This window comes from Poecilia mexicana, unplaced genomic scaffold (genome assembly GCF_051168715.1).
Source record: "Poecilia mexicana isolate PSO_F unplaced genomic scaffold, ASM5116871v1 scaffold_2, whole genome shotgun sequence".
Classification (NCBI taxonomy): domain Eukaryota; kingdom Metazoa; phylum Chordata; class Actinopteri; order Cyprinodontiformes; family Poeciliidae; genus Poecilia; species Poecilia mexicana.
In genome coordinates this window covers 12,553,919-12,578,788 of record NW_028263371.1, presented here as the reverse complement: position 1 = coordinate 12,578,788, position 24,870 = coordinate 12,553,919, and the positions used below count along the sequence as shown (strand labels likewise).

The window sequence follows — 24,870 nt, the reverse complement described above, 5'->3', positions numbered from 1 at the left end:
TGATGAGCAAGAGAGAAAGCCCAAATGTCCGTCCTTTGCTCTGTGTCAGGCCTGCTCTGCATTCGGAACAGGCGGCGCGTCGGTGCGTGCTCAGCGGGGGGGCGGGGTGTGTGTGTGAGATACTGCTGATTCTGATAGAGTGGTGGGGAGATCAGAGTCAAAACAGTAAACATGCAAGCTCCGGAAAACAACGGAGACGTTACAATAAAAAGGAGGTTCTGCCGTTTTACAGGAGGTGTTGGGAAAACCTCCTGTAAAAAAGCTTCTCTGCAGGTTTCACCAACTCAAATTTAAGACTTTTTAAGAACTTTTCAACACCATCATGAATAAAATTTAAGATCAGAAAATCACATTTTATATTGCTGTGCAAAGCATTTATTTATTCGTTTTTTTGCCTAGATTACACGTAGCATCGTTCAGGTTGATGATAATTTACACTTTCCAATAATAGAAGCACAAAAAGCTAGCGAACTAGCTAGCAAAAGTTTATTAGCAGCTAGTTAGCGGTAGCCTCAACCATTCCGAGTCACAGGACGCTCAGAAAATGTCTGCGTCTGACTCAAGCTTTTGCCTGACAGAAAAGTTTCACGGTAAAAATTAATTATGTAGAATAGAGGTTTCCCCCAGAAAACTTGCTAAGCCCGGCGCTCAGGGCGCTAGGAACATCATTCATCCAGCCGGCAGCCATGGTTTTGAGTTAAAAAATGTTTAATGTTGACAGGAAATTTGAAAATATCACTTGATAGTTATGCATTTTTGGAAGACTGGAAGATTAATACCTACACACCAACTACAAATTCTTAAAAAAAAAAAAAGAAAAAGGCAATGATCAAAAAAAAAAAAACTAGAATAAATTAATGCTAAGCCTGGTGTCAGCACAAGTAAAGCCAGGAGGCCCGCCAGGCTTATAATACACTGTGGGAAACCCTGGAATATACAACAAAGCTTAAGACCTGTGATTAACGTATTTAAGGCCAACTTACAATTTTTTAAACATAAACTTAAGAAATTTGAATGAATTTAAGACTTTGTGAATCCTGTGAAATGAGGCCCAGTGACCAGTGATCAAACAATGCAGCTATAATTAGCTTTGAAACAACACTCAGTGCATCAATAGCTTGGGCTGAAAGAAACTTTTGTTTTGGTCCAGAACACAATCGCCCGCCCTCAGTGCACCGAACTGGAGGCCCACAAGAAGTTCCACGCAAAGCTCCCCTGCTGTGCATCTCAGAGGACAGTGAAAACGGGCAGAAATGCAAGGCGATCGCGTCGGCCGGGAGAACATTAATCTCAATTTGACGGCAGAGCCATCAAGAAACTGCACCGAAGCAGCAAAACCGGGCAGCTATGCGTCTGTGCCTCCATTAGAGGGAAACAAGAGATACGCAGCTCAATTGTGCGCACTAAATGTTTTGTCATGGTGTGTGAAATATGCATTCGATATGCCGCCGGCGCGCGCACGCGGAGCGCGCGGATACGGAGCGCGCGCCGGCGGTATTTGATGAAGCTCGTTTCAGCCGACTGCCCTTGATCTGAGCGTGTTTACGACTGGCTGCTGTTCCGGGGGAGAGTCGAGTGCAGCGGAGGCATCTGTGAAGCTGCGACACCGCAGCGGGAAAAGAGTGGAGCAATCTGCTTCCAGCATCGTTCAAACAGACACTCGCTCAAACACTTCTCTGCACATTTAGGCTAAAAATAGAGAGGGGGGGAGGGAGAGAGAGAGAAGGGAGGAAAAAAATAATGCACCATGATTTTGGTCACCCTGTCAGTGACCTCTGAAAGCTGAAGTGATGTGATCATTTTTGCTACACGCAAAACGGCCCTGGAAGGAAACCAGCGGTTTGTGGCGAAATGATTCTTTGTCTAAACACCAACAGCAGGAACCCATGACGCAAATATTTAGTTTTATCGGCAACAAATTTCCATTCTTAGGTATTTTCTCTCCAAACAGTCATGATCTACGACTTAAACCAAAGCAAAGGAGTGAGGACTAGTTGTGTGAGTGACATCCGTTTATACTGAACATTATAACATGGTTTAATTGACACATTTTGATACAAGTCAGTAGGTAATATATCTAATTAAATTGAGATAAGGGGTAGGATTGAACAGAAAAGTAGTGATAAACTAAATATTTTGTTCTTGGTTATGTATGCACATGTTTTTCTCTGGCCCACTGACTGCTCTTGTTTTATTTTTTTAAACTTGTTTGAAATAAACAAATAAAATAATTTCATAGAGAAATTAGTTGCCATAAAACTCCCAGCCTGATTCTTGCATGAATAGGACTCGTCGTTAGTTTGACATCTGACCCCGATCTGTCCCCACCTGGACAATTCACAAAATTCAACTGCGATAATCAAGTGTTGATTTGGGACCAAAATCTCAACCAAAAGGGGGATCTGGAAGACCGTAGGGGCAAAAAAGATCATTAAAAAATCAGCAGCCTGAACTTTTCTGGACACAGGAAACACAAAAATGAAAAACAAAAATGTTTTTTTTTTTAAAACAATTTCATTTAGTAGTAAGTAGCTCTGCTCTAATAACTGAATCTAACATAAAGATCAATTTTCTGTACGTCAGTGGAAAATGTGCGTGTTTGATTTCTGAGTGGGGCTCATTGCTTTTAGAAGGAAGCTACCAAAAGCACAAAATTATATGTGAAAATGTCAGTTTTTTTTTCCAAATAAACTTGTTAGATCCTTGTTGAGGCTTGAACTTGAGTGGCTGTTTTTTGTTATGTGTCAGGATAGAGACTGAAAGAACTGATGGTGGGGAGGTGATGTGCAAGACTTGCGTAAAAGAAAAGATCATCCAGAAATATCTGCATCGTGATTAAGATGTTGTTGTCTAACTTAATGTGAATTTCTTTATCAATAATTTATAGCTATATGTCACAACAAGAAGAATGGAAAGCTCCCCAACAAAGAGGAGGAGGAGGAGGGTTTGATCAAAGTAAGTCGTGTCTGGAAGTTGGAAAAAGTCTGGCAGGGTCACAGAGTTCTGCGTAACAACAGTGTGTGGTGCCTGAATGGAAATGTAAAGCATGTGCAGAAACAACAAGCGGGCTTATATGAACCATATGGCGACAATGAGGTGCAATGTGCAGGGATGTAGAGGGGTTCGTATGTGATGGATAGCGTTTTCGCTCCGAATTCCCTGCGTTTGGTCTGGCTTTGAGTTTGTCCTCCCCCCCCTATTTCTAGTCCTTCCTTTGGTTCCAACTTCAGAAACTCGCATGACAGCGAAATGATGTTATCAGTGTGACTAAATAACGGCTGAACCCACGGGAAAACTGCACGAAGAATGTTTTCCATGGCAGGAAGGAGCGAGAAGCTCCTCTTGACTGGATGCTGCACATTTTTTACTGCTAAAAAAAAAATTCTCAAGATAATACTATGCACTCTGTTGCACAATGAGGGCTGCTGGTGGAGGGAAAGTAAAAAAAAAAGATGAGACAATTTTCAGACTGTCAAAAAGTTTAGCACAAAAGCAGGAGACGCTAAGCGTGGAGTTTTAAAGCACAAGACGCATCAAAAGGATGTCGATTCTTGGCTCTTTTATCCCTGTTGGCTTCCAATGAAGGAATGTTGAATATTTAACGACAGAAGAAGAGAGACTAAAGGTCATAGTGCAGTAGACTTCAATCGACTGGGGGACACGTTCAGCTGATGTGGTCTGCTTTCACTGCGTCACACAATCTAAACCCTTTGGAAAAACCTGTTTACTTCAGTTTAATCGGATTAAACAATCTTTTAATAGCCGGTAAATTGAAAAAGAACTTGCTAGTTCCATTTGTTATAGAGAAATAGGCAAATTCATTTACTCACATGACATTTAAAGAACTTTGTACAATGAAAAGAAGCAAAAATATCCAGGTGGAGATTTGAAACTTTGGCCTCAAAGAGTAAAAGTCCTTCCAGGGAAATAGGAATAACTTAAAACTGGTATTGGCAGATCAAAGCTTTACAAAATCTGTGATCAGTACAAATATTGGTTGAAATGCAAATGTGAAGAACCGTTCCGCACTGAACGTAGATGACAATCAAGTGCCTCGGTCAAAGAAGAACAACTGCTTCTAGTATTACAGAGCAAAACCCAGAGAGAGCCAGTAGGTGAAGAAAAGTGAAAGATGTTTCCTTGCAACTGATTTATTACTTTCACACTAATGGGCAGTGCTTTTTTTTTTCTTTCCTCCCTCTCTTCTTTGTGTTTTCATGCTGTATTACTCACAGGGGGCATAGAACATGACCAGGGCCGCAGGATGTTCCTCCAGGAAGCTGTCAAAGGACTCATCGGTCAGGTGGAAGACCGGCGAGTCCGTCTCCGACCACGGCACCTCCGGAGTCTTTGGCTGCGGGGGCCGAGGGCTGCAACACCACGGGAAAGAAGACAGCATAAGGACACGGACCGGGAGCCATTTTGCAAAGCAGATTAAATCCAGCTGGTCTGTTTTCTGTATGAACAAAATATGTAGATATATGTATAAAAGAGAAAAAGAAAAGAATCAAACACAGCTGTAACCTACACTCCACCCAATGTGTCAAAACACACGCACGCACGCACGCACGCACGCACGCACGCACGCACGCACGCACGCACGCACACAAACTAAGCGGCCCCATCTCGATGACAGGAACCAGTGCTGCAGCGCCAGAATTGAGTGGACAGTGATATAAACAATATACTCCCTGAACAAGTACGCAAATAAAACATCATTGTAAAAGAAAAAAAAATGGTTTTCTTCAAAAACCACATGCGGCTGGACAGCATTTACAAACAAAAGAGTAATGTAACCGAAGCCCTCGAGTTCGACCGAAGCGTCCGTCTCACACTCGGCTCGGTCCTCTGAGTGCTGGACAAATATTCCCCGCATCTAAATATTTGGAGCCAAATATCAACATTTTAAGCTGTTTAATAAACAAATTCAAGATACAAGTTTTTGAAACTTGATCACAAAAAAAAAAAGTGGGAGGAAAAGTTCAAGGAATGTAGCTTTTTTTTTAAAATGGATAAAACTGACAAATGAGGCTGAAATATAAACTGGTATTCAGATGGGAGCTGCTTCCACTTTAATTACTCTCTAAGCCAGAAATAAAAAAAAAGTCTGGAGGTATTTTCAAGGGTGACGTTTGCATTAGACTCAGCAAAAAGTCAAAAGTTCTGAATCGGTCCATAATTGGGCTGGAGAAACAAAAGCGAATCCATCAAAGAGGGGAAAAACTGGCTGAAGAGTCCAGAGGAAAAACGGCAGATCCACTGAGCGAGCTCAGCAACTGAAACGAGGCCGGGAGGTGAGCTGAAGAAAACTGAGAAAAAAAAGTACAGTATGCTGTGAAGAAACTCAGAAAGTAGACGATTTGCTTTCCTAAATTTACAAACCTGAAAAGATTTACAAGGTCAAATGCAGAGAGATCAATTCAAGGAAATGAACACTTCAAACATCCCAGAAGCAGAAAGTTAAGATCAACTTGTAGCACAAAATAAAAGCAGAAGTAAAATAATGAAAAACGTGACAATGATCATTCTACGCTCCCAAAGCATGGGTCACTACAGTTTATTGGTGAAAACAGTAACAAAGGAAGTGTGATCTATTCACAGATGTACACAGGTTAATAAAAAAAAATCCTTGAGTCTAAAAGTGAAAAAACAAAACAAGTCCTATCTTAACATGTCTGTTTTGCTTTTATTACATTCTGATTTTTGTACGCATTATTTTGTTGGACTTGTCGTTGCGTCTCCGGCGAGTGCCTTCAAGCGGTCGAATAATTTCTTGTATATAATTAGAAAGTGGGTTGAGTCATCAGCAGGAGCCAGTTATAACTCTGAGCCTACTGAAGTGAATCTTCACCAGTGCAGAGCGAGAGTCTGCATAGCGTTCCATGAAATTATGTAACGCTACCAGACTGACAAAGCAACGTGAGCGTTGTGAGCCAGAATGACTCAAAAAAGCCTGATTAATTCTGGCTTAGTTGCAGAAAAACCTGCATTTGCTACAATTAAAGTAAAAATGGACAATTACCTGAAAATGTTAATTTAGCATAATCTATATAGTAATAGATTTATATCATACATTTGTGATTTGTGGAAAATTAGACCTCTGCAGTAGCTGACTGACTAATACCTGGTTGCCTAGATATGACTCAACGTAAAGACTAGCTTTTCCATCGTGTAAAAACAAGAGTCTGGCATAATACAAGTCTAACAACACACAGAAGCATTCATCATCAACATAGTTTCAATTAGGAACTACATAACCTTTGTTTCTAAAGTAAACCGATTTGGCCCAGTAAAAAGCAGAAAAACTTGAGAAGCGAACTAAAATAAATAAAACTAAACTGCTGAATATGATGTTTCGGGAAACTTAATCAAAACGTTGGGGAAGAGAGGAGGGAATGAAAACTAGAGGTGAAAAATAAGAGTGTTGTAAAAATCCTGTGAAGTTTATGAGTACAGTTTATATCAAAACCCCCCGGTTTCAGCTTGCTCTCATCTCCTGTATCTCCAGGCAAAAAAAAAAAAAAAAATCCTTTGAGATGACAAACCGCAAATGTGATGAGGTTTCCGAGAGGTCACATCCGTTCATATGCAAATGAATGATCTATTTTTAACAGGTGAGCTTCGGTAAATTCATCTGAAGGAATGTCTTCGCAGTGACAGAGGAATAATCACAGCCTTTTGGTTCAAGGTGGTCGAGTTATTTCGTAAAATGTAACGATAACAGGAATCCTAAACTTTTTCAACTTGAACCTTTACATTTCTAAGATATTTTAAAATGTAAAATGCACCCTGGCTTTATGGCAGATATTTACACAGTGGGCTTTAAGTATGGGAACTGGAAAAACTGGGAGGTGAGAGGTAGGTTAGTTTATTGTATCCATGGTTATTATCGAGTTAAATATGGTAGGATTTCTGTTAACTTCACTGTCATACAGCTGAGGCATTTTCAGGGAATTCTGCTTATAAATAGTTATGAGCAGAATTGCTTATAATTATCTAAAAAGTATTCGTTCAATACTTTTTAGAGTTAAAAAGACTAGCTAGTGCACCTGTGTCACATTAGATGCGTTTCCATTGTCCTTAAAATTGCAAAATTTAAATTACAAAAATAAGTTAGCTTAATGGAAACACACTAATTAAAAAAAAACAATGAAATAACTTATTGTGTGAACAAACATATTCTCATGTGCTCTTAATTGCATTTGTTATTTCATGGAAACACCACAAAAAGGTGGGGGTTTTTTAACATTAGTGAAAAATCTACACATTTGTAATGACAACGTAGCCAGTAGGAGGGTTTCCAATCACGTTAAAACTGCGCAGACAGGAATTACGAAACATAGTTTCGCTTTAGAGAAACAGAGCAATTATAAAAAATACCTGCTTTTTTTGTAATAAAGTTTTTTGCGCTATGATGAGGAGATTTTTTATTTTGACTTTATCAAAATTTGCCTATTTTGCAAAATTACATTAGCAACACTTTTTCACACCACACAAGTCACATGATCAACAACCAGATGTTACTACAGGCGGACAGGAAGTGGTAAGAGGATGAAGGCGCCTAATGTTATTTAACAACTTGTCATGTGAACAAACTTATTCACATGTGATTTTTTTTAAAATTGCGCTTCTCATTTAATAGAAACACCTCGGTTGCAAAATTGCGTTTTGTCGACATCGGTGGAATATCGACAAAGTTTTGCGTACATTCGTCATGGAAACGTTGTTATTGTTGGCTGTAAAGCCGGTACTTTGCACCGGCTGGTTGCAGCTCCACGAACACCGCTGAGTTTTCTCTACAGACAGAGACGAGGACTTACAGGCAGAGATTGTGAGACAAAGTGGCAAAAAAAAAAAAAACAAGTGAAAGAAGGTGTAGATTGATGACAACATGACGAGGTGGCCAGGGGAGTCGAGGCAAGAAAAGGTGTGATGAAGAGCGCAGGAGAAAAAAGAAGGTGATGACAGAAAGTCAAAGAAGGAGATTCGTTCAAGCTCCTTGGAGTCGATTCTCTCTCAGACGTTGGGTTTTATTAGTTAAATTAGTAGACCATAAAACGGTTTCCAGTCTGAACTCTAAATCTTCAGCAACTTCAAGGACAGCTACTAAAAAGACAAACAAAAAAAAGCAGCTGGTAGAGTTATGAATCATACTCACTTCTTCAGCCAATCTGCTATATCCTTTGGGGTGGCGCCGTAGTTTTCATAGTGATGAAGGAATTTCCCCTTCCTGGAAGATAAGATGATGATCACGGATCAATTTCAAGTCAGCAGCTGACTTGAACAATAAATGTTACCCAATTTGTAAAAAAAAAAAAAAAAGACTAATTACTGAATGAAGTTAGTTGCCACAACTCAAACCTCCTTCCTTATAGTTTAAATAAGCCTGAGAAACTTAACATAAATCCCTATGCTAGAAGTTTGTCAAAGTGACAAAATGTAAAGACACTCAAAGGTGAAGAAACTCCAGAAATAGTCTGACGATACAGATGGGAGTCCAGGCTTCTGATTAACCACCAAGTATTAACAGCATCAAGTTATGCAGTAGCACAGTTTCTGCCTAATGACTTGCTTGATGCAAAGGAGCAAAAAAAAGAAAAAAAAAAAAGAAGTCAGTGGCAAGCTTGCAATTTCTTCAGTGTTCCTACCAGCCGCTGAAATGTTTAACATAAGGAGAAATAATGTGCTCTTTCAGCATCCCAATGAAAAGATAACTTTGAGAGTTCAGCACTGTTTGATCGCTGATGCTGTGTGTGTGTTTTTAAAGCCAGGACTATAGTTCCTCAACTCTCTGTAGAATTTGCATAAAAATAAACTAAAATCAATGTGGACAAAAGGTTTATGCCTTTACGTAAGTCAAACTCTGAATTTAGGGGGAGTTTTGACATGCTTGGTATGTTTTTCATTGTATAGTAGTTTGTATTTTAAGCTTGAAGGTGCACTGAAGTAGAGGAAATGACAATATAGAACACTTAAAGTGAAATTAAGACAGAGTTTCCTCACTAGGCCTGCAACCAACGATTATTTTTAGTCATAATCGTCGGCTGCAATGGTTATGATAACGATTAGATCAGATTGTGACCAAAACGACTAAAATACTCAATTTGGTCTCAATCTATGACTAAATGACTACTGAAACGAATAATTGACTGTACCGATTTTTATTCGATTAATCGATTATTCATCACAATAATCCGTTTTGACGATTAATCGAATAAAACATTTGTACGATCAGCAGATTTTTCATTTAACCTCATATCATGTAACATTAGAAACGCATAGGACAGTTTAGTTTTTCATTCTTTTAAAATTGACAAAATAAACATTTCATTGCCTGGAAACAAATACCAAAAAAAGTTATTCCAGTGAACAATCAATCATTTGTATCAAAGGATTCATCTGCAGCTAAACAAAAAAATAAAACATACTCCTGTGAAAAGCTCAGTCCTTTCTGCTCAACTTATCAACAGAGGTGATAATTATCTTTTTTATTTCCTGATTAATAATTAGATAGCAAAATTTACAGAATTGGTACCAGATGAAGCTAAAATATGTTCAGGCATTTTTTTAAGTGCAAACTATATATCTTTATTTTGTACGGTTATTTGCTACTCTTACGCTCTTCCTTAAGCGCAAATACCCTTTTTTTGAGTCTGTATACTCCAGTAAACGATCAATTGATTACTAAATTAGCTGATGATTATTTCAGTAATTGATTCGTCATGATTAATCGTTTCGGCTCTATGCTTTACAGCATAAAAATAAGCTATTAAAAGCTTAACCAAGTTCCCGTTTTCCAGCCTCTCTGGCTAAATGTTGGCAGAGAGGCTCACCTGGACGTCCCAGCCCAGCATCACAGGATCAGCGTCGGCCACCGCGGCTCCTCGCAGAGCGACTCTGCGCACACTGATGGTGGTGACGACAGCAGCCAGAGGCTCCCGGGACGTAAGAGTGGACGTGATTAAAGGCGACGCGTGGTGGCACTCGCCTGCATTCGGAGCGTTTTAGGGGAACCGACTTCCGCGGGAGGAAAGAGTTCGAATTCAATCAGTGAGATTTATGACCAACTCTGTATTCCACCGGTTTAGCTCACCAGCTGTAAAGTACAATAAAACCCCACAAAATCATGCTGAGGAAGTTCTGACATAAACCCCCCGCCCCCGGCTGACGGTCTCAGCGGCTTTTCTTTGTTGGAGTATAAAGCAAGGATAAAAAGGTTGAATGTTCTTTTTTTTTTTTTTTTTCCAAAATGTTAATAGAACTTTTTAGGTTTGGCTAAACTCTTGGGAAGCACACTTTCTTTCGCTGCCAGGACTGAAAACATTAGAAGACCTTGAAAAAGTTGGTCTTCCTAGCAGCGGGTGCTGCGGCGAGATAACTGAAGGTGTTGATGCTGATTTACTTTGCCGTGATTAGCTGCAGTTTATCAGCCAGGAGCTCATTATTGAAGCCAGTGGACTTGGACGGTCATTAGCTAGCTCTGCTCAGACACTAATGCACTTCCAGCTAACAGACTGGCTCCAGTTCTGCAGCAGGCGGGGGGGTGGGCGCGTGCGGGAGCGTGCACGAGAGAGGGAGATGCGCAGATGTACAGGAAGAGAGGAGGAGAGCACGCAATTTCTAACCACAGAGGCACTTAATCAGTCCCGGCCTAATTAAAAGGCCAGACTGGAAAGAAAGAGTGTTTAATGTGGAAATGGGGATGATAAAGCCGGAGCGGGGAGAAATAAGGATCGGAGCGCTGGCATCCAGGAAATCGAATAGCTAGGAAGTGTTTCGGCCTGCCATGTCAGTGCAGTGGACTCTCTTTGACCCTCAGCTGTCCTTTTATTGAATGAAGCAAAAAAATACTAAAATTGTTTACATGGAGTTTTTATTTTACTTCTTTATCTCTTAAAGTTCCCTGGAAACCTGGGTATCAAATGTTTTTGAAAAATCAAGAGATTTCAAAGGAGGGTTATTATGTAAAATCAACTATTTTTAAGCTTTTTATCATGTTATGATGTTATTCCCTTGTCAATAACATACCTGGTGAGTTGCTTTAATTCATTTCATCTATATGCTTCAACCTTTAGAGATGTTACAAGCAGAGGTGGGCAGATTATCTAAAACCTGTACTGAAGTAAGAGCAGGACTACTTATATTTTTATTTAAGTAAAAGTGAAAAGTAGCCATCCAAGAAATTACTCAAGTAAGCTTAAAAAAGTTATTTTATAAAGTCTTCTCAAGTACTGATAACTGATCACATTATCAATTATTTAATATTTTAAAATTACATCATCAGATGGACTAAAATATTAAGCTGAGTGGAAATTTTAGTATTTTAAGGACAATAATTTGTATAAGTAACAAAAAATAAAGTCGGGCAAAAGAAAATTTTTCCAAATCAGTTTGTTTCAGTAGAAAACTGACGAAACTTCAGCAAAACCTGCAGGTGTGTGTCTGAGTCTGGTGAAATGTTGGTTAAAACATGTTTGTTCTTTATCCAGCGGGAAGAAAATCCAGAAATTTTACTCAAGTATGAATGGAAATACTTCACAATAAAATGACTCAAGTAGAAGTAAAAAGTACAGTGTAATAAAAAAAATACTCTCAAAACTCTAAGTAAATTTAATAGAGTAAATGTGACTAGTTACAACCCAAGGAAAGGTACAAAGTCAAACCAGGAACCGTTTAGTCCCACCTAATTACAATGATTTCCTCCAAAGGAGCCCAGTGTTTCTAGAAATAAAAACCTCACCTACAGTCAGAGTGAAGTAACCAACACTTGAAGTCTACGCTTTCAGGTTTAAGTCTGCCACCCGCTTGTGTTCAACAGATTACGTTTTCTGTTTGAAGTGGCCTGGAAAGCGAGCGGCCGAGCCTCGAGACGAGGCTTAACGAGGCAGATGACTCAACTTACTCAAAGTAGCAGAAGGTCGGGTAGCCTTTGACGTTGTACTCCTGCTTAAGGCCGTCAAACTCAGCCGGGTGAACGTTCATCCCTGCCAGCACCTTTGGAACAAATCAGAGAGAGCCAGAGAAAAGCGGGACGTTGAGTTGTCAGGGAGGGGATGAAAAGTGACGGCGAAGGCTAAGGAGGAAAGGACATCAAAGCCGGTTAGCCACCGTCAGAGAAGAAGAGTTTAAACGGAAAGAGAACATTAAAAGAGACGTCTCGTCGATGTTTTAGACCAGAATAATGGAGAGAAAAAGGCTCAGAAGTTGAGGATCAATCGGAAGGAGCGAGGTTTTAAAACTTTCGAGGTTGTTCGAGGAAAAGAAAAGTGACTTTTTCTTTTTTAACAGCGTCGTTAATATATATGTCAAGGTGATTTCGAAAGAGAGCACCTTTCACTGTGGCAAAGGGATCATCTAAGGTTCACCTGAAAGCTTCAGAAAAGCCCGACCAATTCTCCGAAGCGATCTGTGAAAATCTCACTTAAAAACGGCCGACGCTTCTGCAGGAGCTCAAAGCAAATATTGCACTAAACTGCAAAACGCGTACGATTAGCCGAAGAGAAAAAATAAACGTCAGAGTTATGCCAAACTCTTTCTCTTCTGCACCAGCAAACGTGATGAGAGCGCCGCCAAAGTGAACCTAATCACTGGAAATAAAACAACTTCCCCGCAGTATCTTTGGAGTTTCTCCCTTTTCTTTTCAGTGAGACTTAATGAAACACATCGGATGCTGCGTGCGCGCTGTCTCCCTCGTCCTTGACTGAGACGGGAAATGGGTTACACAACTTGGTTAAGCTCCCACTCGACGTTCGCTTCAAAGCAACGTGGGAGGCGGCGGCGGCGGCAACGCTCTGAGAATCAGCAGAGCATCCAGAAAATATTCGCAGCGCTTCGCTTTCTCCACGATGTGCCGCGCTACGGCCTCACTCCACATTGCCATAATCTTTTCTTTCCTCCAAATTGTGTGCACAGATATCCCATAATTAAAATGTGGAAAAGAGGTTTTTTTTTTTTTTTTTTTGCAAATTTACTAAAAATAGAATACCAAAAAAAATCACATTTAGATCAGTATTCACAGCCTTTTCTCAATATAGAGTGATTCTGAATCCTCTGAGATGTTAGCCATAAAATATGTGTCGTGGTTTATGTTTACTGTGATCTCCATCAGCATCAGTAGCAGCTACATTAGATATTCTTCAAGCTGGTGTCAGTTTGCATAAAAAAAGGACAGATTAAAGTTACCAAAAAAAAAAAAAAAATCATATTACAGATGAAGTATTAAAATACCACATTTCCATTTTACATCACTTTTAAAGAAAGACGGTGTTTAGTTCAAGATGGGGAAATATTTTAGATTTCCCTTTACACGATAAAGGCAGAGACTAAACACAAGTAAGTAGGTTAAAGTGGCATTTTATCTTTATAGATCTTGTAAAGCCAAACTGGAAGGACTTTAGTCATTAACAGCAGATAAAGGTGCGAGCTGAAAACGCGGTCAATAAATTCTGCGTCTGCAAACGCTGCCTTGCAAAGAGTAACGCTAGCTGTTTGGTGAGACGCTGCGATCGCAAACTTTAATAGATTTTATTGAGATTTAATGGGATAGGGCAACACAAAAGAGCATGTAGGTGTGGAGCGGAATGGAAAATGAACTGTTTTTTGTTTTTTTATTTAATCTGAAAAGTGCGGCATACATCTGTAATCTGGATGCAAAGTTGATGCATTTTAGAAAACCTGTTGCTGCTGCTACAGCTTTTGGGTTCTGTCTGTTACACACAGACAGACTAAACATTTTTTACCCAATCTTCTTAACTCAAGCTCAGTGAGCCTGGATGAACATAAACTTTGTTACAGACCGGACTTTGACTGGGCCATTCTAAGACATGTATATGCTTTTATTGAAGTTATTTCACTGTAAATCTGGCTGCGTGTTTTGGGTTGTTCTCCTGGTATCAGGTGAATATGCAACCAGTTTCTCACATCATGATACTGCCACCACTATGTTCAGCTGTGGAAAAACACTCAGAGTGCTGCGTAAAGTTTTCCGCCACAGAGTGTTTGGACCTTGCCGATGTGGACATAACGGCCACAGATCAACACACTTGCATGCGTTTCAGGATTTTATTTGTGTAAAGTTTCTACTAAACTATGCTTAATTTTAATTTTGTTTATCACTGAGTGCTCATTTGTGCTGGTCCATCATAAAATCCCAATAAAATACAGTGAAGTTTGAATGTTGTAAGGTGACAAAATGTGAAAAATCTCAACAAGGAACAAATTAAAAACCAGACAGAAACTGTCTGAAAAGACTGGACAAACAAACCCCTGAATAGATCTTTGTGCTAAATCTCAGATCAAATGTAAATCAGGTACAGTCTCAGAAAGTCATCTGAAGGTAATCTGGGTTATTAAACATTAAAACCTACAGAGCGCATCTGATGGCGTCTTAAATAAAATCCAAAAAGTCTCTTATTTAAGACCGGCAGGCGGTCTGAACTACTTTAACAAGTTTAACACTTTCTTAATCTGCAGAAAAACCGAAGGAACGGGATCAGACTGTGGAGACTTGCTGCAACAACACAACGGACAGGCGACACACTTACATATTTGCCTTTTGTTTCTGTGGCCGCCTGCTGAAAAACAGGCTGCATCCTCTTGCAAACGCCGCACCCTGCAGATAGAACAACACGGGTCAAAACGTGGATATCAACCAAGAGGCAATCTTATGAAGTCGTTAATCTGGAAAGTTTTGATGTTTAAACAATGTGTCAGAATATTGTGTGTAATTAACATCTTAAGTAATGGTATGGAATCATGACCTCTGAAATTTCAGCTTAAAATTTGATTATCTTCATCTTTCTTAAAAATGCACTATAAAGAAAACCTTTAAAGAGAGACTGATTCACAGCAATGACAGCTGTGTTTATTATTTTAAAGTTTCTAACAAACCTATTTCAGATGTGCTAACAGATGTTCTGCCTGAACATATGGATGCTGCCCATTCGAACTGTTGAAGGGGTTCAGCAGAAACATGTTGGTTCAGGGCAGAGCGGCGACGACCTGCTGTTTTTATGTGAACTAATGTTCTTAAAGCAACAACTCCTCTCTCATTATGAGCTGAAGACGATTTAAAAAGGTTGATGTAGAACTCCGGGGCCGAATTTAGAAGAAAAAAGGGAATTCAGAAAACTTCTTAATTCACTTTTAGTCTTCTCCCCAAGTGAGAACCGAGTGTTTGTTTTTTTTTTTGTTTTGTTTGTACTGGCAGATGGTCAACGCATTAAACAAAATGAACATCGGGAAATGTGAATGTCCAACAGTAAAGCGGAGACTCACAGGGAGCGTAGAACATAATGAGGACCGGTCTTTCCTCTTTCTTCAGCAGCTTTCTGAAGTCCTGGAAAAAAAGACAAAGGGAAACAGGAAGACGATGGTGAAATAAGCAGAGATGCCATCATTACCCAGGATGAATGACAACGTGCAGCGCTGTGAGGTAACACCCTTTGGTACGGGAGTTGTGACTGATTGAAGAGGGTTAACTATTATAAACACTGATGAGTTTATAGGTGAAACCAGATGAAGCCCTTTTAGGATTTGCAAATGTTAGCAGCCTTTCAGGTGTTGTAGGCATTTTAGCATCTCACCTGATGCTACCGTGTTTTATCCAAGCATGTTTTTATCGTGTTTACTGCGATTTGTTGTTTCAGTCTGTTCACATTTCTGCAATCCTGCCGTTTCATTCCAGTAGAGTTGGTTAGTCTGTGGTTTCAATCGTGCTAAAAGTGGTGTGAAATCACCTGTGCTCACTTTTAAACTCAATGACCTCTCAAGACAGTAAGTGTATAAGCAGTAACAACAAAAATATTTGCTTTTAATGTGTTTTTTTATGTCATCAATCAAGTTTATCTGTATAGTACATTTCAGCAACAAGGCAGTTATATCATGAAAACACACAAACACACACAAAAATCAACAACTGAAACACTGCATACATAAGTGCGGTTACTACACAACACAATGTTGGTTAGTGTTTCATTTATTATGATACAAAAGCAACTCCAAACAGGCGGGTTTTTAAAAGTAACTCAGTGTTTCCCAGAAGTTTGCTGCAGATTTGTGGAGCACAGAAGCTTATTGGTGGAATATTATTGGTCCTAAAAGAACATGACTAAAACTGGCATCACAATCTGGCCACACATAGGCTTATTAAAAAAAATTGTGAACATTTCAACAAATTTGACAAAAACAGATGTTTAAAAAGAAAAAAGGAAAAAAAAAAAAAAAGAAAAAAAAAGCATCTTTAGACACGTCTCCAACAAAGTGAAGGCTTTTTTTAGAGTGAAGATGCACGAGTCCTCCTAACGGTTTCCTCTCCTCATAATCACCATCATGACCTCAGCAACTTCCAGAACGCCACGTTCAGCACAATCTCTAGTTGACATCTTCAAGAAGCCCCACAGCAGGAAGCTGGAGAGCTGCTCCAAACTGTCAGGCTTGCTGCTCATTAAACGAAAGGCCTTTCAGCACGCTGCGCTCGCTACGGCTGGGAGTTTGACGGGCTGCATCAACTCCCAGCCTGTCAGAGGTTTTGATGGCGGCGCTCGTCAGACTGGGCAGGATGAGAGCCGCGTGGAAACGGTTTCCGTCCTCGTGAGGTCGGGGACACGAAAGACCAACATCTGACACGGGTGGAAACAACGCTCCACTGGCTTCAAACGCAAAAACTCGCCTCAAATTTTTTTTTTTTTCAACTAGACAGGAGAGGAGTCTGCTAGGCGGGAGTCCTTTGATCACGGCAGCTGAAAACCAGCGTTTAACAACGCAGCAGATGCTGCTTTAGAATCTTTAAAAAGTTCGCCAAGGTCATTTACTTACTTTCTCCGTTTCGACGTGGACGACGTCTTTTGCTTCGGGGTTCTCTTCCCACAGCGGCGGTCCCGACGGGTCCTTTAAAAATGCTACCATAGACTGGAGGACGGAAAAACAAATAAACAAAAACAACAAAAAGTCAGAATGTGTCGAAGCGATGGCTACACTCCAAACAAAACCATGCTGTGGACAACAATGTAATTTGTGTTAGCGCTGTAAAAGTTGCTCCTAATTTGAGTTTAGCGCATGACTGTGTTGAGACACCGTCATGTTTGCTGTGGATGTGATGTGATATATGTCTTAACGAGGCGGCAAGAAATATTTCATTCAGCAGCAGAGACCTGGAATATTTAAATCAAGTATCGGCTTGCAAAACTATTCACATTCCTTAAACTTTGACACTCTGTCTTGTTACAGCCATTATATTCCATTGGGATTTTTTTTTGTGACAGGGGCATAAATTAGCACTAACCTGAAGAGGAAGAAGAATGACAGTTTTCAACTTTTTTTGTGCTTAAAAACTGAAAGGTGCAGCAGCCCTTTGTGTTGCTGCACCTTTGTGCAGCAACACAAAGTGTGTGTGTGGGGGGGAAACCGCCCCCCCTCCCAAAAACCCTCAATATTAATTTATAACTGTAAATCTTTTGGGGAATGTCTCTACTGATTTGCACATCTAAAGACTGATTTTTTTCCTCCCTACTTCTTTCTACTAAAACTTCAACTCAGTCAGATTGGATGGAGAGCGTAGATCCATCCAATCTGTTTTTTGTGTCATTTTAGGTTTGAGCTTTGACCGACTCATGCTAGCATGACTGCAGGACTGAAATGATTAATCAGGTTAATCACGATTAATCGATTATCGAAATAATCATCAACTAATTGGTAGTTGATAAATCAATGACTGGAGTACACAGACTAAAACAAAGAAAACACTTCAAATTACCAAAACACTTCAAAGAATAAACATTGTGCAATTAACTTTTGTAAATATGTTTTACACAGAACTCCTAAAGTGGCAGTTTTACCTTCACCTGATTCAAACTCAGTAAAAAAAATAAAAAAATAAATTATATATATATATATATATATATATATATATATATATATATATATATATATATATATATATATAAGTATCTCTCTTCCTACTGCATAGGCTTAAGTGGCTAAATGAAAAATCTGCAGACAATTGTTTTTATCCGTTTAATTGCCACAATAATCTATAACAAAAATAATTAATAATTGCAGTGTGTAAATTAGCATGCTCTGATCTCTGATTGCATTGTCGCATTCTACAACATGTTTGCCATGTCCCTTACAAGACTCCATACTCCATGAAATAGACGTTGTTTTATAGCCTTACTCCGTTTTAAACTCCTTCACATTCATGTCCCTCAGCTTTCAGCTGCGTTCTTTGCTCTTTATGATACTTTTTGTCCTCTCCGAGTCTCTGACACGCCTGAGTGGCCTTCACTGACAGCTGTATTTATGTCGAGATAAAAATCAAAACACTCAGTTGGACTCAGTCTTAGGGGTATTAGAACCAAAAAACTGCAAGAAATAGCTTGGATTTTTATTTGTAAAAAACAAAACAAAAAAACATCTTTGAAACAAATCAACAAAAACAGTTTTTCTGTCAATTTCTCAATTATCCAATAACTATCTAAAAGAAATACAGTTAATTTGGTGGTTTTATTGTGACAAAGTGCAGAAAATGGAAATGAATGAACTTTGAGAGGCGTGTGTGACAAAATACATTTTTGAAATCAAGGTTTTCAAGACCTTTAAATCAGCTACAGATTTAGTTTGATCAGTATTTTCCTTTAACGTCCCTGTCAAGTTGCCAATTAAACTCTATTATTCCAGACTGGCTTCCTGTTCCTGTTACTGTTCCTCGGTAGTTTCAATCATGCCTCTCTGAGGGAGGATGCACATTAGACCAACATGCATCTTTACATGTACCGAGGTGAAAACTACAGCAGCTGAGTCGACACAAAAACAAGACCTTTACGTAACTGGTCCTGAAACTCAGAGGGAAACTTCAAACTTTACTAAACCTAAGCAATTTAGCAAAACAGATGTGGATTCCTTCACAGAATAAAATCTGTTGCATAAAGCGCACAGCTCGAATAATATTTCTGTGTTTGTGTGGTGAACTGACCCAATAAAAGCGTTCCATGCTTTATTAAATGCAGATCAAATCACCGTGTTGCTATTTATTCTGGTGCTTCTTAGACAAACAAAGAGCCGCTATTAAAGAGTCGCATCTGCATCCATAAAGAAAGAGAGAAAGTAGTGGAGCAATTTCAAAGTTTGCTTTTTTCTACTACTATTATTATTATTTTTATTATTATTATTATAAGTTAGTGTTGCATTTTGAAAAAAAAGTAAAAGATTTGATGTTACATAAGCCTTAACTTAAACTAAATTAGTTTACAGGTTGCAGTTTTCCAAATATCCCCGAAAGCAAATCCAGAGGATAAAGAGAGGTCTCCATTTCTAAATCTCCTGGTTGTAGCAGTTGCCTGCGCAAAAGAGAAGTTAAAGATGCATTTATGAATGATTTTTTTAAAGTACAAGAAAGTTCATAAGTGCATCTCAACTTCAACACATCTTGCTAAACGATGACAAACTACAGGCAGGTCCTACCTTGGCCATATTTCATACATATTTTTGCTTGTGCTCTGCGATCGTTTCAGCAGTTATCTCTTTGTGTGTCCTGTTAATTGGACTGGAAAGCGGCTTTGTGGGTGCGGGATTGAAGAAGGTTATTTTGTTTGTGTGTCTGTAGTGAAAATACGCTGCATTGCCAAAAGTTTATAAAATCCTTTGAGAGCTTGATGTTGTCGGCTCCCCATTTGCAGCTGTAACAGTTTGAAAGCTTTAGGAGTGAGTTAGTGGGATTTTTTAAAACATTATTCAAGGAGTGAATCTGTGAGGTTACACACTGATGTTGGACGGGAAAGTCTAAAGCTACACGTGGTAATACATTTTGAAAACATGTACAAGTATCTCTCAAGTTAAATTCACAATAAAGCTATATAAACTTTTATCTACAAATCCCACCAAATCAAAGTCACCATGTTGAGCTGCTTTAATAAGAACCAAGAATATATTTTTTTTATTGTGTGCGCCATCCAATACGTAATTATTAGCTCTATGCGCATAACTGCTGCAAGATTTGCATAGATGAACACAAAATGATACTGAAACGCTGGAATCAATATCAGTGTATTGATCAGATAAATATAAAACATCCCTCGTTAAGTATTGCAATAAAACAAACTAAACACAGAAAGTGGGTGTAGAAAATAAAGCAGAGTCATCATTACCAACATGCAGGAATTTAATATGCGAAAAATCCCAACCTTAAATGTAGCAGGTCTGTTGTACTCTGTGTGGAAAGTCCCATCTCTGGAAAGAAAGAAAAAAAAAAATCACACAAAAGGCACAATGCACACCGCCCCAGAAGTAAGTGGTGAATGATGCATTTTCTTTAGCTGCAAAAGTGACATTACTTTCCAAAATGCACTGAGGTGTGAAGAGAGTGTGTGGCGTCCGGCTGAGCGCCTGGTGACTCACTTGTAGTGCAGCAGCTCCGCTCCCTCGCGTTTGGAGCTCGGGTCCACCTTCACTTTTTTACAGAGTTTACGACCCTCTGAATCACTGGAAGACATCGACATGCGGACGTGAATAAAAAAGTGTTTTAAAATAAGAGGTTTCGAAATGTTAACTTTGCAAATAGACATAAAAAAAGTGTAATTCCTGTTGCTCTATAATTTGATCCATTACACAGTTCCTCTCTACTTAACCTCAACTAGAGTCCCACCCAACAGAAAGTGATTTTTTTTTAATTCTCGTCTTTTATTTTTTCTCTCTTTACCTTTACCTTACCTTTAGCTGTTAATAAAGTGTATGATGATCTACGTCATGATTCAATGTTGCTGATTAAATAAAATCATATGGTAATGACAGCGTATACATGTCTGAGCTAAGCGTACGACTATCTGACAAGGTATGCTGATCTGACAGAACACCGTACCAGCAGCACAATCGCCGCGTCGTTTCTGCATTAAGATTGAATCTGAGTTGCTGCGTACAGCCAGGCGGCAATTCAGATGAGGAGCGTGTGAAGAACGGGACACAGCAAGGCTGACTTCTGGTGGCAGATGGCGGCAGTAAGGGCACAACAGGAGCAGATGTAACCCCCGACACGAACCGCATTTGGAGGTGACGTGTAGTCACCTGATTCAAGATCAGTCTGCTGCTTCCAACAGCTCGACAAACTGACACGTGAGGGAAACGCCGCGAGGAAGACGCTCAGAAATGTCTCTCGGAGGGGCCGTTTGTTTTACAGGTGACCTTGAGGGAGCAGGGGACGGGAAAAAAGTAATAATAAAAAAAAACACGCTATCAAAACTGTTTCCATTTCGTCCTGTATCGTTTGTCGTCTTTCGGGCGGCTTAAGTCGTGGGAATAAAATTACTTCTGACGCCGGAATCAGGAGGAAAAGAATCACTTTCGAAACTATTCGAAAAATTTGGAGGCAGCGATGCAAATCTGTCAGCTCCACCATAGCCTGGGGACATCTGAATATGAAACCGAGACTTCTCGGTCTCGCTATGCTGAATGCAGGGAGTTTGTGAGGCAAAAAAAAAAAAAAAAAAAAAAGACAAAATGTTACATCGCTGACAGAAAATAGCCTAAGGTTTAAACACATTTTAACAAATGTCTTATTTTGGTCTCCGACTCCCTACACTGATTTCTTGCTTGGTAACATTACTGATACACACAGCTGCGGGTGAAAAAATGGCTCGCAGTCACTAGATTATATGAAACTTTTCAAAGTGGCACATTTTTTAAAAAGCACTTTTTTTTTTTAATCGACTCGGGTGGGTGAAAATGCAAAACTGATGTAATTTAAAATTGTAATCCTTTTCTAATTTTTTTGTGGTGGGCATTGGTTTGACATCTGGAGCATGCGAGGATTGCTGGTTTCTTTAGATTAAGAGACTTGCTTAGAATTATTTACACAACAAAATGTGAAGCATTTGAAAGAAATGACCTCTGTGTGTGAAGCCAATCGATAATTTCCACCACACTTTCTTACTTTTGTAATACAGAAAACCACCGTTTGTTTGTGGAGTCCAACTTGGGGACTTTGTCTATGGAACAAGACTTCAAATTATACACAGAGAATCTGCCAATATGCTGATTTTTCTTTATGAAATATTCAAAAGGAAATGCAGGTTGGAAATATTAAATGTTTTGGCACAATATTACTTGACCCACTATTGTTATCTTTTGAACAAGCAGGCAGTTCAGGAGCACCACTTATTTCCTTTGGTATTGATTGGCTGAACCCCATGAAGACTGTAGATGTTAGCTTCTGCGCTGGTGCTAATATGTGGGTATTAATCCATTTTAGCATACATTTGTTCTATGAACTATTAAAGTAGGGAGTATCAGTAGTTCCAAGAGCCACTAAATGCAGCCCAAGAACCATCAGTGCTACACGTACCATGGTTTGAGATCCAACTGTAAAAATGCCTACAACATGGTTCTTAAAATAAAACTTATGTTTGACGGAAAATTGTAAAACTTCATATCATCTGGTCTAGAACCTAGAAAAATGATTAAAAACATGAGCAGATGTAGGACAAACTGACCCAGCGAAGAATTTTAAAATGTTCTGAGCTGCAGTACCTGAATAAAACATCAGCAGATCCTCTGAAACCAGAATCAACCAGGTACAGAACGTACAGTAACATTAAACGTAGCGTTGCTGTTCTACAAGTGACTCACAGTGGGGAGAAAAAAAAAAACGCATTACTACGTCGGTGGACTGCTGTCCAAATCAATTAGACGAGAAAAAAAGTGAGTAAAACAAGAACAGAAAAGTTATGGTGACCCAATAACTTGTACTAAATGATGTTCCTTCAGTACAACAAAGGCAGAGAGTGACAACGTTAGCAACTTTTTGCTCAGTGAATGAATGCAGTCATTTACCACTCATCCCTGGAATAACAGCAACCCACGCATCAATGGTCAAACACTGTGCTGAGCAGGAAACCTGGGAATGGCGACTCGTTTTCATGGATGTTAGTCACTATTGTGGGACAATAAAAGGCATTTCTGTTTTGTTCTACTCTGAGGAAAGTCTTTTCCAACGTTGGTTTAGGCAGCATCACATGTTGGTCAGCGATTTAGTGGAGATGACTGAGTGAAGGTGAGGAAGCAGAAGATTATTGCTCTGTTTTGTGTGTTTTTAATTTACAGAAATGACAACAAAAAAAAAATTACAATAAAATATATATGAATTAATGAGTTAGGATACTTTATTAATACCCAGATGTAAAATCCTGCCCAGAAAACAATAAAAAAAAAACATCAAATATGGCTAGACAGGTGCCTGAAGCCATTAATAAAAATATTAATTTTCTACATAAAAGCAGAACTCAAAGAAAATACTCAACGCGTCATTAGAAAAACTGCCTTTCTAAGCTGATTTTAAATATTTTTCCAATTTTGCTTCCTTTCAGGCCTGGTAACATCTTCGATTGATTGATTTATGAATTTAAAAAGTGATGAGCGAGTGAACTGGAAACGGGACTGATGGATAGGTCGCTCAAATAAATATTAGTGGAGTCACCAAAGGTCAGGAATGACATCTGAATTGCTTTTGAAGTGAAATGTCTAAATGTAAATTCAAACCCGAAATGGTTCTGAGAATGGTAACATATTATTTATTGGTCTTTCCCCAATGAAAAATCAATTTGCTGGTAATAACACGTTAAGACACGTCTAATTAACATTGCTGGGGCACTTGAGAAAGTAAAACCTTTCACAAGTACGGCATGCAGGAAGGAAGAAATGACAACATTATTTTAAAAATCCCCATTATAAAGGCCTGACATCCAGTAGTATTTGAAAAGTTACATTTGGATCCCAAATCTTGGTTTTGTTGCGCTCTACTATTCCCAGCCAAAACTCGTACATCTTTCTATGTGTTCTTTGCTCTCTTCCAAAAATCCAGAGGAATGGGAAAGGGGCAGCCCGGCCCTCCATTTCCTTCTTGTGTGAGATCATCCATCCCACTGGTGGACCCGGTTGGCCAGCACTCAGGTCGCTGTCATCTGTTCAAAGTGTGTCATTCTGGCCTCGGTGGCCGTCTTCCTTGGCAGTGCCAGCAGTTCTCACGCTGCGAGACGCTCTCTCCTCTCCTTCTCCCTCTGTCCGCCATGAGCCCTCAGCTGGGGCTTTGATTCGGAGCCAGCCAGTTTGAGATGATGGAGAATTACGCCAACTAGTACAATGGTTAGCTAGAGAGCCCTGGCAATGGGTCCGCGTGTCCTGCGGTGATAAACCCGGTTAACTCTAACTCCCCCGGTGGGTGACTGGGCCAGAATAAAGTTCTGCTTAGCATTAGCACTCGCTTTAACGTTCTGAAGTTGGTGAGGGTAAAAGAGTGAAAAAGAGCGAGCGAGGCAGAAAGTATACACTAAAGACGGACATGCACCACAGAGCGCCTTTGTACTGAAACATGGACACCGGCACCTTTGACAGGTCCTTCAAAGTGTTTTTGAATTTAGCTCTTTCTGCCTTCGTCCACCTCGTCTTCGGCCGCGGACAAGCTTGAGAGAGATTGTGAATGCTGGAATGAGCTCCAGGTGTCGAAGGGGACTTACTCCCTTCCTCGTTGTTTCCAATGTTATTATACATTCTGTTCTCTCTGCTGAGAAGCAGAGTTCATGCAGTTGATGGGTTGACAGGTATGAAAAAGAAGACGGTGAAACTGACCATCAGAAGGGCAAAAAGAAGAAGAACTAAAAAAAGAGTCAAAAAGTCAGATCAGTGGGGACCAAAGCAAGACGTAGCTTACAGGAAAGTCTTTTGTTGTTTTATTTAGCATTTTAGACTTCCACTGTGTGGTTTGAAACAGGTTTATGACACGCGAAAATCAAAACCAATGTTGAAGCAAGGATTGTCGTCTAGCTGGGAGTCTCGGTTGTGTCCAAAATTCAATAATCTGAACCATATGAAAGGAAATTAGTTGGTTTT

At 39.5% G+C, this 24,870-nt stretch overlaps 1 protein-coding gene across 1 annotated transcript in view; it reads right to left on the bottom strand.

Moving 5' to 3' along the window:
• The window catches only part of pdia5 (protein disulfide isomerase family A, member 5), a 69,000-nt gene that overhangs the window by 23,487 nt on the left and 20,643 nt on the right, over positions 1-24,870 (bottom strand). The window contains exons 4-11 of the mRNA XM_015000369.2: positions 20,392-20,475; positions 20,178-20,223; positions 16,816-16,908; positions 15,277-15,337; positions 14,544-14,611; positions 11,903-11,994; positions 8,159-8,230; positions 4,234-4,370 (exon numbers count right to left, since the gene is read on the bottom strand). Coding sequence (XP_014855855.1) covers positions 4,234-4,370; positions 8,159-8,230; positions 11,903-11,994; positions 14,544-14,611; positions 15,277-15,337; positions 16,816-16,908; positions 20,178-20,223; positions 20,392-20,475 — 653 coding nt within the window. The remainder of the gene's footprint in view (positions 1-4,233; positions 4,371-8,158; positions 8,231-11,902; positions 11,995-14,543; positions 14,612-15,276; positions 15,338-16,815; positions 16,909-20,177; positions 20,224-20,391; positions 20,476-24,870) is intronic.